The following is a 24,626-nucleotide window of genomic DNA, read 5'->3' on the forward strand; positions in this document are numbered from 1 at the left end:
TGCAGGGGATAGGGGGCTACTATTGCGACGGGAGTCAGTGATCCTTCAAAGCAAAACCTGCCTGTGTGCTTTTTTAAATGAATATCTGAATTTTCCAGTTATTAGTATTTGGATAGTATGGGAGCTTGCCAACCTTTGACCCGGTGTTGGTTGGCGTGCATGCATCACAGTGTAAGCTTCCCCCTCTCCTTTGACACCTTGCTCTTGCACTAGCTGCTGGCTGTGACTGAAATTGCTCCAAGTGGGTGGGGGGGCCTGGGCTCCTGCTTCACCCACAGCCCAGACATTCCTGTGCAGCCTCGGGGGGATTAATCTTCTCCTGCTGTTGCTGACATGCAGGGAAGGGACTGGCTTTCCATCGAACAGGGGCACCTGCTGCTGGAAATGGCAGATGTATTTGCAGAGAGCAGTGCCAGAGGGGCTTAGCACCACATAAATAGCAGCGGATGCTGTTGTTCATCATACCCATGACACAGGATTGACATTTTTAAAATAGAGCCCTCTCTGGCGCTGTCTGACCAATCACATGCTGCCACAAGCCAAAGGAAGGAGCCATGTGACCTGTTGCCTGCCCTGCCCCCCTCACCCCCTTTAAAAGAGGCTGTGGCCTATTCTATCAGTTGAGAAAAGGGCTAGATTTTTAATTCCTTGCATTTTCTCTGCTTTTTGTTTTTTTTGTATTTTCTTTTCTGATCACCCCTGTGCTCGCTGATCTATATTGGCTCTTGGTCCAGCAACACCTCAAATTTAAAATTTGCACCCTCGTGTTCAAATGGCCTCGCCCATCCTGTAACCTCCTCCAGCTCTACAAATCTCCTAGATCTCTACGTTCCTCCAATTGTGGGCTCTAATGCAATCCAGATTTTCATCATTCCACCATTGTCGGCCGTGCCTTCAGCTGCCATGGCCTAAACTCTGGAATTCCCTCCCTAAATCTCTCCGCCTCTCTCTCCTCCTATAAGATGCTCCTTAAAACCTACTTCTTTGTCCCAATGTCTCCTTATGTGGCTCGGTGTCAAATTTTATCTGTTAATGCTCCTGTGAAGCGCCTTGGGACATTTTACCACATTAAAGGTGCTATATAAATGCAAGTTGTTTTTATGTTGGGTACAGTTGAACGGGCAGCCACTATCCCCACAGGTGGCATCACACCCAAACCCCGATCCTGTCCACATCGGTGCAACTTCCAGCAGGAGTCTCTGAGCAGTTAATTCAGGAGCAGGAACCCTGGCGTCAACGATAGTAAAATTGGGGAGAGATGTAAAACGGGCTGCTGATTCGCTATCACCCATTTTACACTAGCAAAAAGTCAAAATTACCCCCATTGTCCCTAATTTGTAAATGCTCTTCTGATCTATTCTACTCCGATGTGTATTTGCACGCACACACTTGCACCCACATATATAAACACACACAAAAAAAAGCATATTAAAAAAAAAGTACAAACTTTATTTCTCTCTTTGCAAGGCGGGTGCCTTTTTTTCCACTTTCTTAACAAAATATAATAGTTTTTCCATGAACATAAACCTCGTCTCAACATAAAACTCGAATACGGATACAGGGAGAGATGGGAGGAACCAACAAACTAACTATATGAAAAGGACACTGCTTAAAAAACTCAACTACATCAGTACAAGAAAGGGGGGCGATTACAGAAGTGGGGTCCACAGTCGCACTGGGAGGAGGTGCCCCCACTGGACTGAACAAATTGGTAAGTGCTTGAAATCCCCCCCCCCCAACATAAAAAAATAAAAGAACACTAAAATGTCCTTCAGCAACACTTCAGCTATGGATTCCAAGGTAGTCGTGAGCGCAAGAAAGGATTTTGCGATTCCTTCTGGTATGGTCCAGATTTCGATAGCCTGTGTCACTCCAGGCTGAGACTGTTTACAGTATTGGAAAGGTCCAAAAGAGACCCCAACTTTTCTTTTTCCGAGAAAAACACGGGGAATGCCGTTTGGATCGATCCTGGCCTGGCGCAGTTCTAGTGTCATGGGAGATCCCTCTCCGCGGGCCCCTTCTCCTCGCCCAGGGCCATTGTTTCCATCGCTTCACTCTCCTCCCTGTCTGATTCGGTGTCAGACCAAGCCCGGGCGGACTGGACAATGACCACTCGTCGCTGCTCCTCTTCCTGCTTCGCTTGTGTCCCTTCAATGTGCTGGATCGCCTGTGATTTAAAAAAAGAAACTCAGTGTTAGTCAAACTACGGGGGAAGGGAGAGGCACAAGGATGATTATGTGACGCAGAAAGAAATCCTACCAAAGCTCCCCAGGATGGCTTAGTGGGTAAATTACTGGCGAGTGCCTCAGTAACCTGAGGCTGTATCAAGTCAGCTGGTCTTACTTGGTGTGTCACAGTTGGTCTCAGTGCCCCTAGGCTGGGGAGAGCAACAATCAGGCAGGAACCCCGCTTGTAATGGTTACTCAGTGACCCCCCCTAATCCATACAGTTGGCTACTTTCAGCCAATGGTGACATTATAATGACAGCCTCATATCCCTGGACTGGATGAGAGAAAGCCAGCCAGGGCTCCCTCTCTACACAGTTAGGGGGCACAGTAAGTTGTGTAGATGGGAGTACGAAGTTACAAAGGGACATAGACAGGTTAAGTAAGTGGGCAAAACTGTGGCAGATAGAGTTCAACATGGGGAAGTGTGAGGCCATCCACTTTGGATCCAAGAAAGACAAATCGGAATATTTTCTTAATGGTGTGAGACTCGGAACTGTGGAGGAGCAAAGGGATTTAGGTGTCCATGTACACAAATCACTAAAAGCTAGTGGACAGGTACACAAAGTGATCAAAAAGTATCAAGGGGTCTGGATACAAAAATGAGAACGTGATACTTCAGTTGTATAGAGCCTTGGTCAGACTCCATCTGGAGTAACTGCGTTCAGTTTTGGGCACCACACCTCAGGAAAGATATATTGGCCTTGAAGGGGGTGCAGCGGGTTAAATTATCAGGACAGGATACATAAACTTGGCTTGCATTCCCTTGAGTTTAGAAAATTGAGGGGTGATCTGATTGATGTGTTTAACATGATAAAGGGATTTGTTCAGATAGATACAGTGGAACAACTTCCTCTGGTGGGGGAAACCAGAACAAGGGGGCAAAATCTTCAAATTAGAGCTAGGTCACTCAAGAGTGAAATCAGGGAGGATGTTTTCACACAAAGGGTAGTGGAAATCTGGAACCCTCTCCCCTAAAAGGATGTTGATGCTGGGGGGCAATTGAAGCTTTCAAGACTGAGATCAATAGATTTTTGTTGGGTAAGAGTATCAAAGGATATGGAGCAATGGCAGCTAGATGGAGTTAAGCTACAGATCAGCTATGATCTAACTGAATGGTGGAAAAGGCTTGAGGGGCTGAATGGCCTCCTTCTGTTCCTGAAATACTAGAGGGCTGCTGGCAGCCCAAGCGAGTCACAGCCATCAGGGCAGCAGCCTTACCTGCACGATGGTGTCTAAGTTCTGTCTTGATGTAGTGGAGGAGCTGTTGATGACCGAGGACGGTCCCATTGTCACCACGGTGACTTGGTGTGAAGCCGGTGGTGGCGGAGTCTGCACTATGACAGTGGGATGGTGGGTCGATGCTGGAGAGATATGCGCTGGCAGGAGCTGAAAGATAACAACAGAGGGAGGAAAAGAAGAACGGTCGTTACAAGTTAACCAAGTGTTGCTCACTAACCTTTTGCAGAGGCCCACAGCTGACAGTGGCTGAAAGCTCACTCTTAGGCAGTGATGACCCTGTTGGGTAGATAATCGAGACTCCATTGGGTTTTGATTCTAAAACAGGCATCACCCTTATGTGATATTAAATTAATGGTGTTGCTGAGCATTCATAGTTTGAGCACTGGATGGGTAACCCTGTACTCTTTGGATTGAGAATCCTGTAACGGTTAAAATCCAATAAATTAGATAGAATGTATAGCACAGAAACAGGCCATGCGACCCAACAGTTCTATGCCGGTATTTATGCTCCACACTCCTCCTCCCACTTTACTTCATCTAACTATCTAATATTTATGACCCCTAGTTTTGGACTCCCTCACAAATAGAAATATCCTCTAAATTAACAATTATGATTGGCCAGACCTGATGCCTAAATCCCCACCCCCATCCTCCACCTGATTTTGGACAGGGCAAAACACAGCTCCCTTACTCAGCGTGGCTCAGCTCAGGATCTGCATGGAGATTAGAGATACACTTGCCCCGGTTCTTTTGCTTCGCGTGCCAGTTCTTTCACTATTAGTCTAAAATAACACAGCATCTTACTGCAGGTGGTGGGGTGCAGGCCCTGGGAGGCAAGTGCTGACCTGCGTCACAAGATGGGGCTCGGGCTCCCGGTGCTCCTCCCGTTGAAGGATCCTGGACTGCTCCTGGTGCTGTTGCTGCAGCTGCATGTGTTGCGCGATGGCCTTTAGCTTTTCGGGGTACATGTGGGCATCCAGCGAGCAAACCTGCCAACAGACGCACCTTGTCAGTCTCTGCGGGATAGTGGGGCGCGCCGCACTTCTTGACAGGACACTGCTGTACAAGTGCCAGCTACTCTACCATACCTTGCTCAGGTGGCCTGTGCGTGCCCAGTCAGTGTCCGTGGGCTATTCGGCTATGAGAGGCATCGCTGCCAAGCTTGACCTGCCCCCGCCCAACATCCACACGCCGACATGTTCCAGCATTGCTCCCCGGATAGCGATCCAGCACTCAGATCATGCTTCCCCCTCTCCCTAATGCAGGGTACTGAAGCTAACTGTGATCAGCTAGCTTGGCCCCGAGATCAAATCTGGGACCTTCTGGTCTGCGTTCCTTAGTACTACACCCGGTGCTGCTGTCATCCGTGAATGAGCATCAAAGCAAGTGCACACCAACCTGTTCCTCCAGCATCATTCTGACCGAACGCTCCTTGTCCAGCTGCTGCCGCAGTTCGATCATCTCCCGCTTCAGGTCCTCCAGCTTCTCATCCTCCCAGACATCTGGGGAGCCAATCCCTTCGTCCTTATCCTCTGCCCGTCTCCGCTTGGGGGAGGAGCCACTGTACTCCTGGAAGGCACAAAGACAAAGCTCCATTAAACATTGTGACAGTTAATCCAGGCGTGATTACAGACTAAACTCTGACTCCGAGGCGAGGGTGCTACCACTGAGCCAAGTCAGCCTCGGAGTCAGAAGGTCATGCATGGGTTTAAGTCTCACTCCAGAGACTTGATCGCAAAATCCAGGCTGACGCTCTAGTGCAGTACTGAGGGGGTGCTACACTGTCAGAGGTGCCGTCTTTTGGATGAGACAGTAGGGGAGATCTCCCTGATGTCCTGGCCAATATTTATCCCTCAACCAGCATCACTAAAAACAGAAATTGGCTGCTGCACATTTCCCTACATTACAACAGTGACCACACTGAAGTGTCCCTTCACACTTAGTCCGTACGTGCAATCGCTGTTAAACGCCTCACACGGAATCTAATTGCTCATTACATGCACCTGCCAGCACCCCATTCAAGACCGAGATCAAAAGATTTTGTTGAGTAAGGGATACGGAGCATAAAGTGGGAAAATGGTTTGAGGTACAGGTCAGCCATGGTCGAATTGAATGGCAGAACAGGCTCCAGGGGCTGAATGGTCTCCTCCTGTTCCTATGTAACATACTGACACCAAAGAGCACTCAGCACTCACACAATGCATTTTCATTAACGTTATGGTCAACTATAGTCGTCGTACATGCCGATATTACAGGACTGTTGATGCAGCAGCTGCTTGAAGACTCCCATGTCAATGAGGCACAAACGTGTCTTGCAACTGGCAATGGGTTGTCCACCCCCTCCTATCCAGGCTGCTGCTCCTCTGCCCACTCCCCTTGCTGTCCAGAGGGGGCATGTGCCCTCCACAAGGAGGCCACTTAGCAAGCACCACGATCAGCAAGACCTTAACCAAACTGTACCGCCCCCAGATCGACCTAGGCACCCAAGCACACCTTCAACCTGCCACAGCTGTGCCCAGCAACAATGCTGGTGAATGAAGGGGCATTTGTTACAGCCATGCTCAACTGGTGTCCTGGGAAAACAGGCAGCAGCCACACACCAACCCCCGACCCAAACCCGGGCGCGGTGCCCACCTGAATGAAACGCTTCAGCTGTGAGTTCTGTTGAAGTAGTCGGGTTTTTTCTTGCTCGAGTGAAAAGATATATTCTGCCGTTTGCTGCAAAATGGCCGCCTGCAAGGAAGAGAAAGAACAGGAGCATGAACAGGAGTTGACAGCACTGGCTGCACAGATCTGCACATCCAACTGGACTGATTCCCTCTCACTGCTCAAAGCCACTGATTGTCCAGTTAAACATGATTAACACACAACACAAATTGATGTTAAGGCAAGTGAGAATTTATCAAACCACCCCCAGCCCCATTCCAAGTGATGTAATATTCTCTCGATTCCAAGTGATGTAATTCCCCCCGATTCCAAGTGATGTAATCCCCACCGATTCCAAGTGATGTAATCCACCCGATTCCAAGTAATGTAATCCCCCCGATTCCAAGTGATGTAATCCCCCCGATTCCAGGTGACATAATCCCCCTGTTTCCAAGTGATGTAATCCCCCCAATTCCAAGTGATGTAATCCCCCCCGATTCCAAGTGATGTAATCCCCCGATTCCAAGTGATGTAATCCCCCCGATTCCAAGTGATGTAATCCCCCGATTCCAAGTGATGTAATCCCCCCAATTCCAAGTGATGTAATCCCCCGATTCCAAGTGATGTAATCCCCCCCCGATTCCAAGTGATGTAATCCCCCGATTCCAAGTGATGTAATCCCCCCTGATTCCAAGTGATGTAATCCCCCCCCAATTCCAAGTGAGGTAATCCCCCAATTCCAAGTGATGTAATCCCCCCCGATTCCAAGTGATGTAATCCCCCCTGATTCCAAGTGATGTAATCCCCCCGATTCCAAGTGATGTAATCCCCCGATTCCAAGTGATGTAATCCCCCGATTCCAAGTGATGTAATCCCCCCCGATTCCAAGTGATGTAATCCCCCCCCGATTCCAAGTGAGGTAATCCCCCCGATTCCAAGTGATGTAATCCCCCCCGATTCCAAGTGATGTAATCCCCCCTAATTCCAAGTGATGTAATCCCCCGATTCCAAGTGATGTAATCCCCCCGATTCCAAGTGATGTAATCCCCCGATTCCAAGTCATGTAATCCCCCGATTCCAAGGGATGTAATCCCCCGATTCCAAGTGATGTAATCAACCCGATTGCAAGTGATGTAATCCCCCGATATCAAGTGATGTAATCCCCCCCGATTCCAAGTGATGTAATCCCCCAATTCCAAGTGATGTAATCCACCGATTCCAAGTGATGTAATCCACCGATTCCAAGTGATGTAATCCGTCAATTCCAAGTCATGTAATCCCCCGATTCCAAGTGATGTAATCCGCCAATTCCAAGTCATGTAATCCCCCGATTCCAAGTGATGTAATCCCCACCCCGATTGCAAGTCATGTAATCCCCCCCGATCCCAAGTGATGTAATTCCCCGATTCCAAGTGACGCAATCCCCCCGATTCCAGGTGACATAATCCCCGTTTCCAAGTGTTGTAATCCCCCAATTCCAAGTGATGTAATCCCCCCCGATTCCAAGTGATGTAATCCCCCAATTCCAAGTGATGTAATCCCCCCGATGCCAAGTGATGTAATCCCCCCTGATTCCAAGTGATGTAATCCCCCTGATTCCAAGTGGTGTAATCCCCCTGTTTCCAAGTGTTGTAATCCCCCAATTCCAAGTGATGTAATCCCCCCGATTCCAAGTGATGTAATCCCCCCCCGATTCCAAGTGATGTAATCTCCCGATTCCTAGTGATGTAATCCCCCCAATTCCAAGTGATGTAATCCCCCGATTCCAAGTGATGTAATCCCCCCCGATTCCAAGTGATGTAAGCCCCGATTCGAAGTGATGTAATCCCCCCCGATTCCAAGTGATGTAAGCCCCGATTCGAAGTGATGTAATCCCCCCGATTCTAAGTGATGTAATCCCCCCGATTCTAAGTGATGTAATCCCCCCGATTCCAAGTGACGCAATCCCATCGATTCCAAGTGATGTAATCCACCCGATTATACAAGTGATGTAATCCCCCGATTCCAAGTGATGTAATCCCCCGATTCCAAGTGATGTAATCTCCTGATTCCAAGTGATGTAATCCCCCCGATTCCAAGTGATGTAATCCCCGATTCGAAGTGATGTAATCCCCCCGATTCCAAGTGATGTAATCCCCCCCGATTCCAAGTGATGTAATCCCCCCGATTCCATGTGATGTAATCCCCCCCCGATTCCATGTGATGTAATCCCCCAATTCCAAGTGATGTAATCCACCGATTCCAAGTGATGTAATCCCCCCGATTCCAAGTGATGTAATCCCCCCCGATTCCATGTGATGTAATCCCCCAATTCCAAGTGATGTAATCCACTGATTCCAAGTGATGTAATCCCCCCGATTCCAAGTGATGTAATCCCCCCGATTCCATGTGATGTAATCCCCCGATTACAAGTTATGTAATCCCCCGATTCCAAGTGATGTAATCCCCCGATTCCAAGTGATGTTATGCCCCCCGATTCCAAGTGATGTAATCCCCCGTTTACAAGTTATGTAATCCACCGATTCCAAGTGATGTAATCCCCCCGATTCCAAGTGATATAATCCCCCCGATTCCAAGTGATGTAATGCCCCCCGATTCCAAGTTATGTAATCCCCCCTGATTACAAGTTATGTAATCCCCCGATTCAGTGATGTAATCCCCCGATTCCAAGTGATGTAATCCCCCCGATTCCAAGTGATGTAATCCCCCGATTACAAGTTATGTAATCCACCGATTCCAAGTGATGTAATCCCCCCGATTCCAAGTGATGTAATCCCCCCGATTCCAAGTGATGTAATCCCCCGATTACAAGTTATGTAATCCACCGATTCCAAGTGATGTAATCCCCCCGATTCCAAGTGATGTAATCCCCCCGATTCCAAGTGATGTAATCCCCCGATTACAAGTTATGTAATCCCCCGATTCCAAGTGATGTAATGCCCCCCGATTCCAAGTGATGTAATCCCCCCTGATTACAAGTTATGTAATCCCCCGATTCATAGTGATGTAATCCCCCGATTCCAAGTGATGTAATCCCCCCGATTCCAAGTGATGTAATGCCCCCCGATTCCAAGTGATGTAATCCACCCGATTTCAAATGATGTAATTCCCCGATTCCAAGTGATGTAAACCCCCCCTCGATTCCAAGTGATGTAATGCCCCCCGATTCCAAGTGATGTAATCCACCCGATTCCAAGTGATGTAATCCCCCCGATTCCAAGTGATGTAATCCCCCGATTCCAAGTGATGTAATCCCCCCCGAATCCAAGTGACGTAATCCCCCCCGATTCCAAGTGATGTAATCCCCCCGATTCCAAGTGATGTAAACCCCCCCCCGATTCCAAGTGATGTAATCCCCCGATTCCAAGTGATGTAATCCCCCCGATTCCAAGTGATGTAATCCCCGATTCCAACTGACGTAATCCCCCCCGATTCCAAGTGACGTAATCCCCCGATTCCAAGTGATGTAATCCCCTCCGATTCCAAGTGATGTAATCCCCCCGATTCCAAGTGATGTAATCCACCCGATTCCAAGTGATGTAATCCCCCCGATTCCAAGTGATGTAATCCCCCCCGATTCCAAGTGATGTAATCCCTCCGATTCCAAGTGATGTAATCCCCCAGATTCCAAGTGATGTAATCCCCCCGATTCCAAGTGATGTAATCCACCCGATTCCAAGTGATGTAATCCCCCCGATTCCAAGTGATGTAATCCCCCCCGATTCCAAGTGATGTAATCCCCCCGATTCCAAGTGATGTAATCCTCCCCCGATTGCAAATGATGTAATCCCCCCCGATTCCAAGTGATGTAATCCCTCCGATTCCAAGTGATGTAATCCCCCAGATTCCAAGTGATGTAATCCACCCGATTCCAAGTGATGTAATCCCCCCCGATTCCAAGTGATGTAATCCCCCCGATTCCAAGTGATGTAATCCTCCCCCGATTGCAAATGATGTAATCCCCCCCGATTCCTAGTGATGTAATCCCCCGATTCCAAGTGATGTAATCCCCCGATTCCAAATGATGTAACCCCCCCCGATTCCAAGTGATGTAATCCCCCGATTACAAGTTATGTAATCCACCCGAATCTAAGTGATGTAATCCCTCCGATTCCAAGTGATGTACTCCCCCCGATTCCAAGTGATGTAATCCCCCGATTCCAAGTGATGTAAATCCCCGATTCCAAGTGATGTAATCCCCCCCGATTCCAAGTGATGTAATCCCCCGATTCCAAGTGATGTAATCCCCCCGATTCCAAGTGATGTAATCCCCGATTCCAACTGACGTAATCCCCCCCGATTCCAAGTGACGTAACCGCACCCCCCCGATTGCAAGTGACATAATCCCCCCCGATTCCAAGTGATGCAATCCCCCCCGATTCCAAGTGATGCAATCCCCCCCGATTCCAAGTGATGTAATCCCACCGATTCCAAGTGATGTAAACCCCCCCGATTCCAAGTGATGTAATCCCCTCCGATTCCAAGTGATGTAATCCCCCGATTCCAAGTGATGTAAACCCCCGAGTCCAAGTGATGTAATCCCCCCGATTCCAAGTGATGTAATCCCCACGATTCCAAGTGATGTAATCCCCCGATTCCAAGTGATGTAATCCCCCCGATTGCAAGTGATGTAATCCCCGATTCCAACTGACGTAATCCCCCCCGATTCCAAGTGACGTAACCGCACCCCCCCGATTGCAAGTGACATAATCCCCCCCGATTCCAAGTGATGCAATCCCCCCCGATTCCAAGTGATGCAATCCCACCGATTCCAAGTGATGTAAACCCCCCCGATTCCAAGTGATGTAATTCCCCGATTCCAAGTGATGTAATCCCCCGATTCCAAGTGATGTAATCCCCCGATTCCAAGTGATGTAAACCCCCGAGTCCAAGTGATGTAATCCCCCCGATTCCAAGTGATGTAATCCTCACGATTCCAAGTGATGTAATCCCCCCGATTCCAAGTGATGTAACCCCCACGATTCCAAGTGATGTAATCCCCCCGATTCCAAGTGATGTAATCCCCCGATTCCAAGTGATGTAATCCCCCCCGAGTCCAAGTGATGTAATCCCCCGATTCCAAGTGATGTAACCCCCCCAATTCCAAGTGATGTAATCCCCGGATTCCAAGTGATGTAACCCCCCCGATTCCAAGTGATGTAATACCCCCGATTCCAAGTGATGTAATCCCCCCGATTCCAAGTGATGTGCTCCTCCCCCGATTGCAAATGATGTAATCCCCCGATTCCTAGTGATGTAATCCCCCCGATTCCAAGTGATGTAATCCCCCGATTCCAAGTGATGTAATCCCCCCCGATTCCAAGTGATGTAATGCATCCCGATTCCAAGTGATGTAATCCACCCGATTCCAAGTGATGTAATCCCCCGATTCCAAGTGATGTAATCCCCCCCGATTCCAAGTGATGTAATGCCCCCCGATTCCAAGTGATGTAATCCACCCGATTCCAAGTGATGTTATCCCCCCCGATTCGAAGTGATGTAATCCCACCGATTTCAAATGATGTAATTCCCCGATTCCAAGTGATGTAAACCCCCCCCGATTCCAAGTGATGCAATCCCCCCGAATCCAAATGATGTAATCCCCCCCGATTCCAAGTGATGTAATGCCCCCCGATTCCAAGTGCTGTAATCCCTCCGATTCCAACTGATGTAATCCCCCCGATTCCTAGTGATGTAATCCCCCCGATTCCAAGTGATGTAATTCCCCCCAATTCCAAGTGATGTAATGCCTCCGATTCCAACTGATGTAATCCTCTGATTCCAAGTGATGTAATCCCCACGATTCCAAGTGATGTAATCCCCACGATTCCAAGTGATGTAATCCCTCCGATTCCAAGTGATGTAATCCCCCGATTCCAAGTGATGTAATCCCACCGATTTCAAGTGATGTAATTCCCCGATTCCAAGTGATGTAAACTCCCCCCGATTCCAAGTGATGTAATCCCCCCGATTCCAAGTGATGTAATCCCCCCCATTCCAAGTGATGTAATCCTCCCCCCCGCCGATTGCAAATGATGTAATCCGATTCCTAGTGATGTAATCCCCCCCGATTTCAAGTGATGTAATCCCCCGATTCCAAGTGATGTAATCCCCCCCGATTCCAAGTGATGTAATCCCCCCTGATTACAAGTTATGTAATCCCCCCGATTCCAAGTGATGTAATCCCCACGATTCCAAGTGATGTAATCCCCCCGATTCCAAGTGATGTAATCCCCCGATTCCAAGTGATGTAATGCCCCGATTCCAAGTGATGTAATCCCCCCCAATTCCAAGTGATGTAATCCCCGGATTCCAAGTGATGTAATCCCCCGATTCCAAGTGATGTAATCCCCCGATTCCAAGTGATGTAATCCCCCCCGATTCCAAGTGATGTAATGCCCCCCGATTCCAAGTGATGTAATCCACCCGATTCCAAGTGATGTTATCCCCCCCGATTCGAAGTGATGTAATCCCACCGATTTCAAATGATGTAATTCCCCGATTCCAAGTGATGTAAACCCCCCCCGATTCCAAGTGATGTAATCCCCCCGAATCCAAATGATGTAATCCCCCCCGATTCCAAGTGATGTAATGCCCCCCGATTCCAAGTGCTGTAATCCCTCCGATTCCAACTGATGTAATCCCCCCGATTCCAAGTGATGTAATCCCCCCGATTCCAAGTGATGTAATTCCCCCCAATTCCAAGTGATGTAATGCCTCCGATTCCAACTGATGTAATCCTCTGATTCCAAGTGATGTAATCCCCCCGATTCCAAGTGATGTAATCCCCACGATTCCAAGTGATGTAATCCCCACGATTCCAAGTGATGTAATCCCTCCGATTCCAAGTGATGTAATCCCCCGATTCCAAGTGATGTAACCCCCCGATTCCAAGTGATGTAATCCCCACCGATTCCAAGTGATGTAATCCCCCGATTCCAAGTGATGTAATCCTCCCCCCGATTCCAAGTGATGTAATCCCCCGATTCCAAGTGATGTAATCCCACCGATTTCAAGTGATGTAATCCCCCGATTCCAAGTGATGTAATCCCACCGATTTCAAGTGATGTAATTCCCCGATTCCAAGTGATGTAACCCCCCCCCGATTCCAAGTGATGTAATCCCCCCGATTCCAAGTGATGTAATCCTCCCCCCGATTCCAAGTGATGTAATCCCCCGATTCCAAGTGATGTAATCCCCCGATTCCAAGTGATGTAATCCCTCCGATTCCAAGTGATGTAATCCCCCGATTCCAAGTGATGTAATCCCCCCGATTCCAAGTGATGTAATCCTCCGATTCCAAGTGATGTAATCCCCACGATTCCAAGTGATGTAATCCCCACGATTCCAAGTGATGTAATCCCCCTGATTCCAAGTGATGTAATCCCTCCGATTCCAAGTGATGTAATCCCCCCGATTCCAAGTGATGTAATCCCCCCGATTCCAAGTGATGTAATCCCCCCGATTCCAAGTGATGTAATGCCCCCCGATTCCAAGTGATGTAATCCTCCCGATTCCAAGTGATGTAATGCCCCCCGATTCCAAGTGATGTAATCCCACCGATTTCAAATGATGTAATTCCCCGATTCCAAGTGATGTAAACCCCCCCCGATTCCAAGTGATGTAATCCCCCCGATTCCAAGTGATGTAATCCCCCCCGATTCCAAGTGATGTAATCCCACCGATTCCAAGTGATGTGATCCCCTGATTCCAAGTGATGTAATCCCCCCGATTCCAAGTGATGTTTACCTCCCTTACCCTCCCCCCCAATTCCAAGTGTCATAACCCCCGCTCTGAGCGATTGCTCTAAATGCTCCAGTGCCCTCCCAACTGCCCCCTGCTGGAAACCGTACACCTGTACATGTCGGGCGAGTACCAGTTCGTGCCTGACCTTGCTGAGCTTCTCGCCATCTGTGTGCGGTATCAGTGTTTTCAGGGACTGGAACCCAGCGTTGATGCTTTGCATTCGGCGCCGCTCGTTGCTGTTGGCGATCTCTCTCCGTATCCTCCTCTCCTGGTCTCTTTGTGACTCCTGGGTCAGTGGGATATTAGCCAAGCTGGAAAAAATATCAAGGCGTTTAGAACTCTATCCACCCCAATTTACTTTCCAATAATTCCTGCTGCGGTACCTCACTCGAATGACCGTTACTCACAAATAACAACGTTTTGGTGGGCTGTTTGACAACATGGGGCATCGCGGCTTTGTCCGATCCCACTCTCAGCTGATGCCCACATACTATAAACAGCTTCTAGCAGGAGTCACTGGACCATGACTGGCCTTCTGCTCCCAAACTCGGAGGTACCGAGTCCAATCGGAGCCACTGCACCACAGAGCCTACTGGTCTGAACCCAAGCAAGGAACCAGCACAGGTTCCCGCTTTGTTCGCCAACCAGTGGGCCCCCCTGCTGGAAAATCCATACGTGTGAACGTTGGGCGAGGATAAGAGCTGGCGAGGTTGTAATGCCCCCCATGGATGAATAGGTTGCCGACACTCATTGCTCAGGCAGGAGCTGATCCGTCAGCTGCCCTGTTGGGTCACATTTCCCCATGCAAAATCAATAATGATACAATAATCAAAATATGATCACACTAGGGAGTGAAGATCCAGAGGACTGGGATAATTAGATTGAGATATAATTCAGCCCTCATCTTTGTATCTCCATTATTAATTTCTGTGTCCAGATTTATAATGAAAGCTGCCTGTATGAACTGGTCGGGCTGTAATTACACCCTCCTGCCTATGCTGGTGCTGCAATACCTCCACGGTAGGGTGCAGTAACGGTGAGGCACATTCTGCACAGGCAGCTTTCCACTATAATTGTGGCACAGGAATTTACAATGGAAACTGTTAACAGGAAGAGCACGCAGAAGTAGGATCTCAATTATATTAAGTAGATCTATCTATTTTTTTTTAATGTAAAAGCAATGTTACAAAAAGCCAGTTTTTTAATACTGGCAGCTTCAGAAATTCAGCCTGAAATTGACAAGTACTTTTCAACTGCAGAATTTCCTGACTAAACGACGATTAAATCACCCCAGTCTGTTCACTTAACCCTTTCAATGTATAGTCAGCAAATACCATACGGTCGCGGTCGCCAAATACCGTTTGAAAATGTATATCATAGAAAAACATTTATAAATAACTTTTACGGAGCCCGCGCTCAGGGTTCCAGTGAACACGGCTAACCAGAGTCTACACCCCTCTACACTGCTCCATCAAACACTCCCAGGGCAGGTGTAGTGTATGTGCTTTAAGTCAGAACTACTTTTTACAGCTCCTGTATACTGTAGTACCGGCAGTGACCACACCGGTATATAAGCTGTGCGCATGCCTCTGTACCCCAGTCTAGAGATTACCCTCCTCCAGTAAAGACCTGTTATTTGTTTATGTACAGCATCCGTGTGATTATTTATCCACTGAACCACGGATCTAACAGTGGCGACGAGTGTCGATGCGAATCTACCTGCAACACAAAACAAAAAAAACAAAAAAAATAGTCGACTCCCGGAACACGGGCGTCAACCGCGAGCAACCGCCCAGCAGTCAGGCAGAGATCCAACTTCGCTGGGAAGGCTGTGGAGAGCCGGGCTTGGTTCCCCAGCCACAACGAGCAGTAAGAGACCGACGACAGGTCCAGAGCAGACCCTTCCCGAGCAGCGGCGGCTGGAGCCGACCGACGGCAGAGAGAGAGAGCCGAGCAGCGTCGACGGGGTAAGAAAGAGGGTGAAGAGAGCAGGGCGCAGCCGGGGGTTGATCACCGAGCGGCGTCGAGGAAAAATACTGCAAACCGGAGAGAGGGTAAGAAACAGCCGGGTTCTAGACTGAGTGCTGTCGACAAATATCCAGAGAAGAACGCGCAGAGCACAGCCAGGGATCACGGGCTGATCAGGGTCCGCGGAGCGAAGCAAGGGGAGACGCCATTGAACCGCGGAGAAGCAGGGAGAGCGCGGGAGACGCCATTGAGCCGCGGAGAATCAGGGAGAGCGCGGGAGGCGCCATTGAGCCGCGGAGAAGGAAGAGCGCAGGAGACGCCATTTTGCGAAGCCGCAGCGGAGAAGACGGGCGAGCACGGGAAGGAAGGAAAGCGCGGGAGACGCCATTTTGTGCCAGCGGAGAAGAAGGGGCAGCGCGGGAGGCGCCATTGGTGATAGTTAACGCACAACCAAGGATGCCGAAGAGTGGCAGTATCTCTACGTTCGACAATGAAGTCGAAGATTGGGCGACATATGTGGAACGTATTGAGGTGTACTGCAGGGCGAATGAAGTGCCAGATGCCAATAAAGCACTGGTTCTGTTAAATTCCATGGGTGCAAAAACTTATGGGTTACTGCGAAATCTAATAGCAAGAGTCTGCAGGTCTGGGAAGAAAACCAACAGTAAGAAATCTCCACAGGAGAAGTACAAAAAGGTATACCAGGTGATGGACAGTGGTTCAGACGAACAGAAAAGTGACACAGACTCCGGAAGCAAGGAGCTGGGTTGTCTGAAACTACATAATGTAACCAAAATGGAGGATCACCAGACTATCTGGGTTACACTCAAGATAGACGGAGTCCAAGTGGAAATGGAATTGGACACAGGGTCAGCTCTAACAGTCATAAATCAAAGAGACTACAAGCGGCTATTTTCACACATACCCTTGAAAGCTACAGAGATTGTCTTGAAGACGTATACGGGGCAAAAAGTCTACCCCAAAGGAAAAATAAGGGTGAAAGTGACATATAAAGGTCAGGAAATACCTAAAATGGATATATATGTATTGCCAAATGGAGGACCACCACTGCTAGGACGTGAATGGATCCGGAAGATACATTTAGATTGGCATTCCATACAGGCACTGAAGGTGGAGGCCAAAAAGGATGACGACGTCACACCTGGACGACTGTCAAAAATGCTAACTGACGCAAAAGAAGTGTTCCAGGAGGGACTAGGAACACTAAAAGGAATAACAGCAACAATTAAAATAGAGGATAATGCAAGCCCAAAGTTTCTGAAGGCCAGACCAGTGCCTTATGCGATCAGACCAGCGGTTGAAGCAGAGCTGGAAGGGTTGGAACGTTCAGGAGTACTGTCCAAAGTGGACTGGAGCGAGTGGGCTACACCCATCGTTCCTGTAATGAAGAGGTCGTTGAGTAATACGCCTGGGGAACCAAAGAAGGTCCGCATCTGTGGGGATTTTAAGGTGACAGTGAACCCAGTCCTTCACACGGTGCAATATCCGCTTCCACGAATTGAGGATATTTTCGCCTCGCTATCTGGTGGTAAACGCTTCACCAAAATTGATCTAGCCCAGGCGTACTTGCAAATGGAGGTAGAAGAAGCTTCGAAACATTACCTTACGATCAACACCCATAAAGGTCTCTATCAATACAACCGGCTGGTGTTTGGAGTAGCCTCGGCTCCGGCTATCTGGCAAAGGGCGATGGATCAGGTCCTGCAAGGGATTCCAGGGACCCAGTGTTATTTGGACGACATCTTGGTCACGGGCGAAAATGACGGTGATCACCTCGCTAACTTGGAGAAGGTGCTCGCCAGATTAAAGGAATATGGGCTACGAGCTAATCGCCACAAGTGCGAGTTTTTCCAGAAACAGATCTCGTATTGCGGCCACGTCATCAATGAAGAGGGGTTACATAAGTCCCCTGACAAGATAGAGGCAGTAGTCAAGGCTCCAGCACCGGAAAATGTGTCACAACTGAGGTCGTTCCTTGGGCTGGTAAACTATTACCACAAGTTCTTACCAAATTTGTGAACACCCTACTGCAAACAGGGGTACCATGGAAGTGGGATGACGAACGTAGACGAGCTTTCCAGAAGTGTAAAGAATTGATCACATCAAAAGAGGTGTTGGCCCATTTCAACCCAGCACTACCAATTCGTTTGGCATGTGATGGATCACCCTACGGCATTGGAGCGGTGCTGTCGCACAAATTCCCAGACGGGTTGGAGAGGCCAGTAGCCTTTGCGTCTCGGTCACTAACCTCAGCCGAGCGCAACTACGCCCAGATTGACAGGGAGGCCCTCAGCCTAGTATGGGGAGTAAAAAAATTCAACCACTATCTGCATGGACAGAAGTTCACCTTCCTGACTGACCACCAACCACTTGTCTCCATCTTTAATCCTAAGAAGGGCGTGCCAGTAATGACTGCACAGCGGTTACAAAGATGGTCCCTGTTTCTAGGGGCGAATCAATATGAAATAGAATATAAAGGCACGAGACAGCATGGGAACGCTGATGGGCTATCGCGCCTGCCACTGCCTACTGTGGAGGAAGCACCAGCTGTGGACCCTATCGAGATAGTTTATTCGTCGATAATTGAACGATTGCCAGTAACAAACGCGGATATAGAGAAGGAGACCCGCAATGATCCGACGCTGTCACGGGTATATGAATTGACGGTGAGGGGATGGCCAGCACATGGCGACTCACTGTTGCCAGCATTCTCATCCAGAAGAGAACAGCTGTCAGTATGCCAGGGGACAGTGATGTGTGGATCCAGAGTGGTGATTCCACCCAAGTTAAGGGAGAGAGTGCTAAATGAGCTACATGAAGGTCATCTGGGGGGAGTGAAAATGAAAAGTCTAGCCAGGGCTTATGTGTGGTGGCCGGGAATTGATCAACAAATCGAAGACCTAACTAAGAGCTGCTTAGGATGCCCGAAGGTCCAAAATGCACCACTACATGCCCCTCTACACCCATGGGAGTGGCCCTCCTCTCCATGGCAACGGGTGCACATTGATTTCGCTGGTCCATTCATGGACTCAATGTTCTTAATAGCAGTGGATGCTCATTCAAAGTGGCCTGAGGTGATAAAGATGTCTTCAACCACTACAGAGAAAACGATTGCAGTCCTACGGACCATATTTGCCAGAAACGGGTTGCCAGAGCAGATCTGCTCTGATAATGGACCACAGTTTGTGTCCGACGAGTTCCAAAAATTCATGAAAAGGAATGGGGTAAGGCATTACACATCCGCCCCGTATCATCCAGCCACCAATGGATTGGCTGAGAGGTTCGTACAAACCTTTAAGAAGGCGATAAAGGCCATGTGCGACGAGGAAATTCCACTACAGCATAAGATGGACAATTTCTTATTAGCCTACCGAAACGCGACACATGCAGTTACCAACCAGACCCCGGCCATGATGTTCTTTAACCGAAGGTTGAGATCTCGTCTGGACTTGCTCAGACCAAATGTGCGAAGAAATGTTGAGGACAAACAATTCCAGCATATCAACGAGAAGCCGACAAGGAGCTTCAATGTAGGGCAACCAGTCTTGGCCCGGGACTATCGAACAGAGAAGTGGCAACCCGGAACGATATGTACAAGGCAGGGGCCATTAATGTACACAATGGATGTCGGGGAGAACATTGTGAGACGCCACGTCGATCAGATCTTAGCATCACAGGAATGCGTCAACCCCATGTCTCGAGTACCTGGGGATGAACCCGACATACCGGTAGTATCTACTTCAGACCCAGTAGCAGTGGAACCCGATGAACTACCCGATGAAAGGGGGTCAGAATCGCCTCTGCACCAAGAACAAGAACCTCCGGAAAGGCGCTATCCCGAAAGGGTCAGGAAGCCGCCCCAAAGACTGAATCTATAAATGGACTTTTGTTATTGAATGTACATGTAAAAATGTAATTGTTATTTGAATATTAAGGGGGTATTATTAATCTAAAAAGGGAGGAATTGTAGTGTATGTGCTGTAAGTCAGAACTACTTTTTACAGCTCCTGTATACTGTAGTACCGGCAGTGACCACACCGGTATATAAGCTGTGCGCATGCCTCTGTACCCCAGTCTAGAGATTACCCTCCTCCAGTAAAGACCTGTTATTTGTTTATGTACAGCATCCGTGTGATTATTTATCCACTGAACCACGGATCTAACAGCAGGTACAGCACAGGTTAGATAGAGTAAAGCTCCCTCTACACTGTCCCATCGAACACTCCCAGGTTTGGTACAGCACGGGTTAGATACAGAGTAAAGATCCCTCCACACTGTCCCATCAAACACTCCCAGGGCAGGTGCAGCATGGGTTAGATACAGAATAAAGCTCCCTCCACACTGTCCCATCAAACACTCCCAGGGCAGGTACAGCACGATAGCAAAATACTGCAGATGCTGGAAATCCAAAAAAACAGAAAATGCTGGAAAAACTCAGCAGGTCAGGCAACATCCGTGGTAAAGCTCACTCTACACTGTCCGATCAAACACTCCCAGGGCAGGTACAGCACAGGTTCGATATGGAGTAAAGCTCCTTTTACAGTGTTGTATTAGTGTGAATCAGGTAGCATTGGTGCATTTAAGAGGCTTGATGCATACATGAGGGAGAAGGGTATAGAGGGGAAAAAATCCAGAGTACCTGTGGAGTATAAACACTCGCATAGACCAGTTGGGCCGACTGGCCTGTTTCTGTGCTGTAGATTCTATGAAATCGGGTAGTTACATTGAGTTTGAGTGTCTATGGTAGTGACTGAGTGTAAATGCTGGTCCCCCCAGATGAGATGACATTCGTAACCCAGTAAGTGGCATTGACTGAGGAAAATCCCGCACCCAGTATATTCAAGTCTTTTTTTAAATTGAATCCATATTTGTATAATTTGTAAGACTTTGCATTGTCTAAGAGTGGACATGTCAGATTGGCCTGAATGTGCTGGGTTCCTTGGCGGAGAGTCGGTTCAGTTTTTAATACGGAACTACAACTCCCAGAATTGCTGGCGACGTCAAGATGGACTACAGCTCCCGGCATGCCCTACGCCTGGTAACTCCAGCTGCGCTGCGGAGAAGCAGGCAGGCCCGAAGCGCCGCTTGGCCTCGTCCTCCGCCCGAGCCCGGGGGGTGAAGGAGGAGCAGATCAGCGCCTCACACCGCCCCTGAAGAGCCGGCAGGAGGATCCTTTCGACACCCGCTCCTTGTAGGCCTTTTAAATTTTACCCGACCGCTCGCCCGCAGACTACACCCGGAAAGTGACCAGACCCACGTGCGCCCCCGGGGCGAGGAGGAGGGGAGGGGGATTGTTTGGAATCCCGTTGCGGGGAGAGGTGGGGGTACGATCGTGATCGGTGGCCGTGAAGTGGGTGCACCAACCCCTTAACCCCCCCAAATCCATCTCGCCCCGGGCAGCGTGGCTGCAGCGCTTCCCACGTGGATCTGTTTGGAACCTCCGAATGTATCCATTCCACTTTAGAACGTTGCCCTGGAGCCGCCGCGTTCCAAACCCCGAATCCACGTGTAACCCTCCCTGCCCGCTGCAGCCCCGTCACTCAGCCCACACGCTGCAAAGCAGCGCAGCCTCCGCCGCCGTGTTCCCCTCTCCCTCCCGGGGGTCTGAAAGCTCTTCCATGCAGACAGCAGATGGAGCCGTGTTTGTTAGTAGCAAAAGAAAATGATATATATATATACATATAAAAAGGGGTAAGAGAAAAGTACACACCTACAGAGACCTCCTATCACTTCTTTCTCACTCTTCCTGAAATCCTGGAATGAAGGTACCTTTTGAGTCGGCACCACGAAATATTCCATGTCTTGCACCTGGAGAAAAAAATTGTCCAAAAATAATAATTGTGTTAAATAAAAGGCTGGCTGAGTGCAGGCTCTGTGTGTGTGTGTGTGTGTGTGTGTGTTTCCAGCTGATCGCTCTATCAGATGGTTGTAAATGGCGGGAAACAGCTGGTGCTTTCGCAGCACCGCCGCCTCCTTCCGCCGGGACCGGGATTGCATGTAAACAAAGGACTATTCCCCCGTCCCCACCGAGCCCCCGGACAGGGTGCAGCCGGCGGCCGGGACGCGTTTGTCGCAAAGGGGGAAGAGGGATACACTTGGGGTAAAATGGGAGAAGAAGAAATTGGCAATGGTTAGTTACAGAAGGAGGATGTTTCTGCATACGCCACTACGTGTGTTTGTGTGTGGGGTGAAGCGGCTCATCAGCTGACGGGTTGGCAAAGCTGAGAGGAAAAGCAACAGCTTCTGTGACATTGGAGCAGCTGAGAACACAGAGAGAGAGAACTGGAGAGGCGCAAATACAATCCCCACCCGCCCACTCACTCCGGCTCTGCTTTAAAGAGACATAACACAGCCCTTTGCATATTTTAAAGCAACATCCTGCGTCCTATCTTAAATACCGTAGCGTTTTAAGAAGTACTTTGGAGACAGCGCCGATCGTGATTATGATAAGAGAGAAAGGAACCCTAGGGCATTCCCGAACTGCCGCAAGCCCTGAGGATTTTAATGTTAAAATACCATCTGGTTTATTTTTTGTATCCCATCCTAATGTAGGACCGCAGAAAACAATCCACTACTTTAATTTTACAAGTGAGAGTTAACAACCTGAAATGTTTTTTGTTCTTTGGAGGGGTGGGATCTTGCTGTACCCACACAGTCTGATAACCGAGCAAGGTGACGTTGCCCAGCTACTACAAAGAAAGAATTACAAAATGTATTTAAACGCACACACACAGTAAAGTGTCTGCCCGCCATGCAGATGGTCGCAAGCTCCAGCCATTGCCGCCCGTCACTCAGGCGTTACACAGTCGGGAGTCAGCTGGGAATTTTTTTATAGCTTTCTACATCATAGGATTCCCCCACCCCTTGTTCAGGCAGTGGGGCAAACTGACCAGCTATCATTCCCCCCAACTACAAATGTGGGAGTGACCCTGGTAGAAATCCCTGTGGTTTAGATCAGAGGTGGCAGCTTTCTGATAGGATCGCAGATCTATTTTTGTTACTTCTTCCTGATTGTCCCCTCTCCTCCCCAGGGAAAAAATGCCAATTTCATAGGAATTGTGCATCGGTTCGTGGTCAGTCACACTCCTTGTTACAGTCCCATGGCAGCTTATGGCTTCTTAACCCCTCTATTAGGCAGGACATAAAAGCTGTTTTAAGTAGTCTTCTAGATTCCTCCAGCATTAGTTGGCGTGATAGGAAGCTGGCATCTGAACAGATGGAGGAAAGTGGGACCAAAGGCTGCAAATATGAGCTTAGTTCAGCTGTAGCTCTCTTGTCTCTAAGTCATAAAGCTGTGGGTTTAAGCCCCACTCCAGGATTTAAATGCCTAATCTAGGATGGGAGTGTTCTGTGTTTTGATATGACATTAAACCACACCCTATTTGTTCAGGTGGATATAAAAGATTCCATGGCACTATTTGGAGAACAACAGGGAAGTTCTCCCTGGCCAGTATTTATCCCTGAACCAACACCACCAAAACAGATTAACTGGTCATTTATCTCATTGCTGATTGTGAGTTCTTGCTGTGTGTAGATTGGCTGCTGTATTTCCTACATTACAACAATGACTACCCTTCAAAGAAACATAATTAATTGGCTGTTAAGCACTTTGGGATGTCAGGACATGTAAGGTGCTTTATAAATGCAAGTTTATTGATTTTTTTTCTCCCCAGTTTCCTCCAGTGTACTCTCATGGAATCTGATAGTACAGGAGGAGGACATTCAGCCTATTGTGCCTGCATCCCATTCCCTTTTGAAAGATACTATTGAATCTGTTCCCACCACCCTTTCAGGCAGTGCATTCCAGATCACATCAACTTGCTGCATAAAAAACATTTCTCCTCATCTCCCCTCTGGTTCTTTTGCCAATTATCTTAAATCTGCATCTTCTGTTTACTGACCCTCCTGCCGGTGGAAACAGTTCCATCATCAACAACAACCTGCATTTATATAGTGGCTTAAATGTAGAGAAATGTCCCAAGGCACTTCACAGAGGCATAAGGAAAGAGGAGAGATCAAGAGGATTGATGGTAAGTTTGGTCAAAGGGGAGGTTTTTAAGGAAGGTTTTAAAGGAAGTGGAAAGGCAAAGGGAGGGAATTCCAGGGGGTGGAGCCTAGAAGGCTGAAGGCATGGTCGCCAATGGTGGAGTGAAGGGAATAGGGAATACACAAGAGCCAGAGTCAGAGGAACGGAGAGTCGGGGGGGGGGTGCGGGGGTATATAGGGCTAAAGGAAGTCACAGGGCTAGGGACATTGCAGCTTCCTATTTCCTGCCTGCATAGAACTGCCCTTCTTGCCACTGTGCAGGGTTTTGCTTGCTGGTGTGTCCCCATTGCTCCCACATTCAGTAGGACTGGAGAAGCCAAGATGCAGAGTGAGAGATGTGGCAGCACAGCTCAGGGGACTCTCCTCTCTTAGTCTGCAGGATGCCTGCTGTGCAAAGTTTGAGAGTTTGTGACAATTATATGGTTTACATCAGAGCTGTGGGAGACCCCATTAATGCTGACCAGATCTTTAGAGTACTGTACAAAAAGGATATAGAGGCACTGGAGAAGGTACAAACAAGATTTACAAGAATGATACCAGAATTGAGAGTTTATCACTATCAGGAAAGACTGGAAAAAAAAGAAAGACTATACAGCCAATAAAATACTTTTGAAGTGGAGTCACTGTTGTAATGTGGGAAATGTGGCAACCAATTTGCACACAGCAAGCTCCCACAAACAGCAATGTGAAAATGACCAGATAATCTGTTTTTGCTATGTTGGTTGAGGGGGA

General features: G+C 48.6%; 1 protein-coding gene across 2 annotated transcripts; it reads right to left on the reverse strand.

The window, feature by feature from the left end:
- Positions 1 to 1,428: 1,428 nt before the first annotated feature.
- Positions 1,429 to 22,090, reverse strand: tfap4 (transcription factor AP-4 (activating enhancer binding protein 4)). 2 transcript variants are annotated; one of them, XM_086001015.1, is made up of 7 exons: positions 21,559 to 22,090; positions 14,005 to 14,170; positions 6,102 to 6,200; positions 4,866 to 5,036; positions 4,313 to 4,456; positions 3,447 to 3,614; positions 1,429 to 2,167 (listed from the first exon to the last, which is right to left on the reverse strand). In XM_086001015.1, the coding sequence occupies exons 1-7, from the start codon at positions 21,843 to 21,845 to the stop codon at positions 1,991 to 1,993; spliced, it is 1,212 nt and encodes a 403-aa protein (XP_085857141.1). In that variant the 5' UTR covers positions 21,846 to 22,090; the 3' UTR covers positions 1,429 to 1,990. The 2 variants fall into 2 exon arrangements, with proteins under 2 accessions (XP_085857141.1, XP_085857142.1); XM_086001016.1 differs by lacking the exon at positions 4,313 to 4,456 and having other exon boundaries at positions 21,559 to 22,084.
- Positions 22,091 to 24,626: the final 2,536 nt, after the last annotated feature.

This window comes from Somniosus microcephalus, chromosome 11 (assembly GCF_052327205.1).
Source record: "Somniosus microcephalus isolate GS21.2 chromosome 11, FLI_Smic_1.0, whole genome shotgun sequence".
NCBI lineage: Eukaryota > Metazoa > Chordata > Chondrichthyes > Squaliformes > Somniosidae > Somniosus > Somniosus microcephalus.

Bases quoted from the DNA above. Each gene is read 5' to 3' on its own strand.
- tfap4 (XM_086001015.1), bottom strand. From the start codon at position 21,845: ATGCAATCCCGGTCCCGGCGGAAGGAGGCGGCGGTGCTGCGAAAGCAC. The intron at 5,037-6,101 runs GTGGGCACCGCG...TGTGCCTTCCAG, and splicing joins AGCTGAAGCGTTTCATTCAG to GAGTACAGTGGCTCCTCCCC. The intron at 4,457-4,865 runs GTTGGTGTGCAC...GTCTGTTGGCAG, and splicing joins GAATGATGCTGGAGGAACAG to GTTTGCTCGCTGGATGCCCA.